General features: G+C 54.3%; 1 protein-coding gene across 1 annotated transcript in view; it reads left to right on the top strand.

Moving 5' to 3' along the window:
* Positions 1–280, top strand: part of LOC119593504 — a gene marked incomplete in the record, with an annotated part of 62,412 nt that overhangs the window by 50,898 nt on the left and 11,234 nt on the right. The window contains 1 exon segment of the mRNA XM_037942456.1: positions 10–280. Coding sequence (XP_037798384.1) covers positions 10–280 — 271 coding nt within the window.

A 280-nucleotide genomic window follows, 5' to 3' on the forward strand; every position in this document is an offset into this window, starting at 1 on the left:
GTCAGACAGTCTCCCACTATCAAAGACGGCTCAAGTCAGGACCTCGCAAACCAAGCATCCAACATCCCGCCATCGACAGTCAATACACTCCTCCAGGAAGTGACGACCCAGTCTCCTGTCATTCAGGACACCACGACGGAACTGCCTAGTTCTCAGGAAACGACTGAAAAACCCCAAGATCTCCAAACGACAACCACTCAGGTTCCACTCCCTCTCTACTCAGCTACAATCCCGGCCTCCTTAAGTCCCGCATCAACCCCCGAGGAACCCGACCTTCCTG

The sequence above is a fragment of the Penaeus monodon genome, chromosome 32, assembly GCF_015228065.2.
Source record: "Penaeus monodon isolate SGIC_2016 chromosome 32, NSTDA_Pmon_1, whole genome shotgun sequence".
Lineage (NCBI taxonomy): Eukaryota > Metazoa > Arthropoda > Malacostraca > Decapoda > Penaeidae > Penaeus > Penaeus monodon.